The 1,784-nt window shown below is 43.0% G+C and overlaps 1 protein-coding gene across 1 annotated transcript; it reads right to left on the bottom strand.

Moving 5' to 3' along the window:
• Positions 1-538: 538 nt before the first annotated feature.
• Positions 539-1,501, bottom strand: LOC118929270 (olfactory receptor 2T29-like). The gene has a single exon (XM_036919211.2). It carries the CDS (start codon positions 1,499-1,501, stop codon positions 539-541), a length of 963 nt encoding a protein of 320 aa, XP_036775106.2.
• Between the last annotated feature and the right edge of the window lie 283 nt (positions 1,502-1,784).

Raw genomic sequence — 1,784 nt, 5'->3', positions numbered from 1 at the left:
ATAAACTGCCACCAAACAGAATGTAGATACAAGAATGGGAAAGAATAAAAACTCAAAAAAGGTGGAGAATTGAAATTTTAACCATTAATGTGGAATAATTTTACATTTATGGTAAAGTAGCATGGATATGAGTGGTACAAACAACACCCACATGCTTTTTACCAAGACTTTCTGGTTATTGATATTCTACCTTTTTGCTCTATCACTTTCCCAGTCTCTCATCCCCTCTCCATCATTTAAATCAATATCATAGTTTCTCATGATATTTTCCCTCTAAGTATTTTTGGTATATATTTCTAAGAATGTGGATATTTTCTACAGACACTGCAGTTATCAAATTTAATAAATGTAACATAAATACTGATTGTATAATCCATTTTGAATGGAGAAGGGTTAGAAATTGAAGAGTTTTCTACTACACGGAAGCAATTCTTTAAAGAGATGTGAAAATTATTTAAGTCTGTATAATAATTCTGATGTAAGATTCTAAACTTATGATGTATATAGAGAAGTATCAGTGCATTGGTATCAAAGTTTCCTACTTCACGGTTTCTTGAAAGACAGGTCCCACATTCAGCATTTTCTTCAGAGCCCCCATAACATCCTTATTCCTTAGACTATAGATCAAAGGGTTTAGCATAGGAGTGAGTATGGTGTAAAAGACAGACACCACCATGTCCTTCTCAGGGGTGTGGTAGGAACTGGGGAGCATGTAGGTGTAGACGGCAGCCCCATAGAAGAGGGTGACCACAGTCATGTGGGAGGAGCAGGAGGCAAAGGCCTTCCTCTGGTCCTCTGCTGAGTTCATCCTGTGGATGGTGAGGAGGATGAAACCATAGAAGCCTGAAATGACAGTCACAGGGATGAGCAGCATGAAGACGCCGCAGAGGTACATGAGTGTCTCATACATGGAGGTGTCTGAGCAGGAGAGCTTCAACACAGCAGGGACCTCACAGAAGAAATGATGGATCTCCCGGGATCTGCAGAAGGGGAAGGTCATGGTGACAGGGGTGAGCAGGAAGCCATCCATGGATCCCAAGAACCAGGAGCCAGACACTAAGAGGAGACACACCCTGTGGTTCATGAGGACAGGGTAACAGAGAGGATGGCAGATGGCTGCATAGCAGTCATAGGCCATAGAAGCTAGAATAAAAAATTCTGAGCCAGCAAGTGTAACATAGAGGAACTTCTGCATCCCACATTTGGGGGCTGTGATCATGTTCACACCCGTGACCCGGTCCCCAAGCATTTTGGGCACAGTGACGGAAATGTACGTCATGTCCATGAGAGACAACTGGCTGAAGAAAAAGTACATGGGGCTGTGGAAGCAGGCATCAGAGCATATCAGAAGGATCAGGATGGTGTTTCCAGACAAGGCCATCAGGAAAACCATGAAAATGACCACGGAGAGGAGAGCTGGGTGTTTGGATTGACTGAAGATTCCCAGCAGGATGAACTCTGACCTTCCTGTGTGGTAGGCCATCCAGGTGGTGTCTTCCATGATTATACCTGGCCCACCAAGGAGAGAAGTAATAGATCACTCATGAGCTGTCACCTGCTGAATGACTCTTTAGTGTGTGGGGCATGTGTGTGTGAGTGTTTGTGTGTGTGTGTGTGAGTGTTTGTGTGTGCATCAACCCAGTTATGCTAAGTGGAGGAAACCCTATAGTCCTGGAGACTGAGAGGTTATACGTTACATGTAATTCTATGAATATGCCACAAAATTAATAATTCACAATGTGGGACAAAATAATTGGTCGCCTGTGAAATTGTCAAAGTTCAAG

This window comes from Manis pentadactyla, chromosome 13, assembly GCF_030020395.1.
Source record: "Manis pentadactyla isolate mManPen7 chromosome 13, mManPen7.hap1, whole genome shotgun sequence".
Classification (NCBI taxonomy): Eukaryota; Metazoa; Chordata; class Mammalia; order Pholidota; family Manidae; genus Manis; species Manis pentadactyla.
This window is presented reverse-complemented; position numbering and strand designations above follow the sequence as displayed.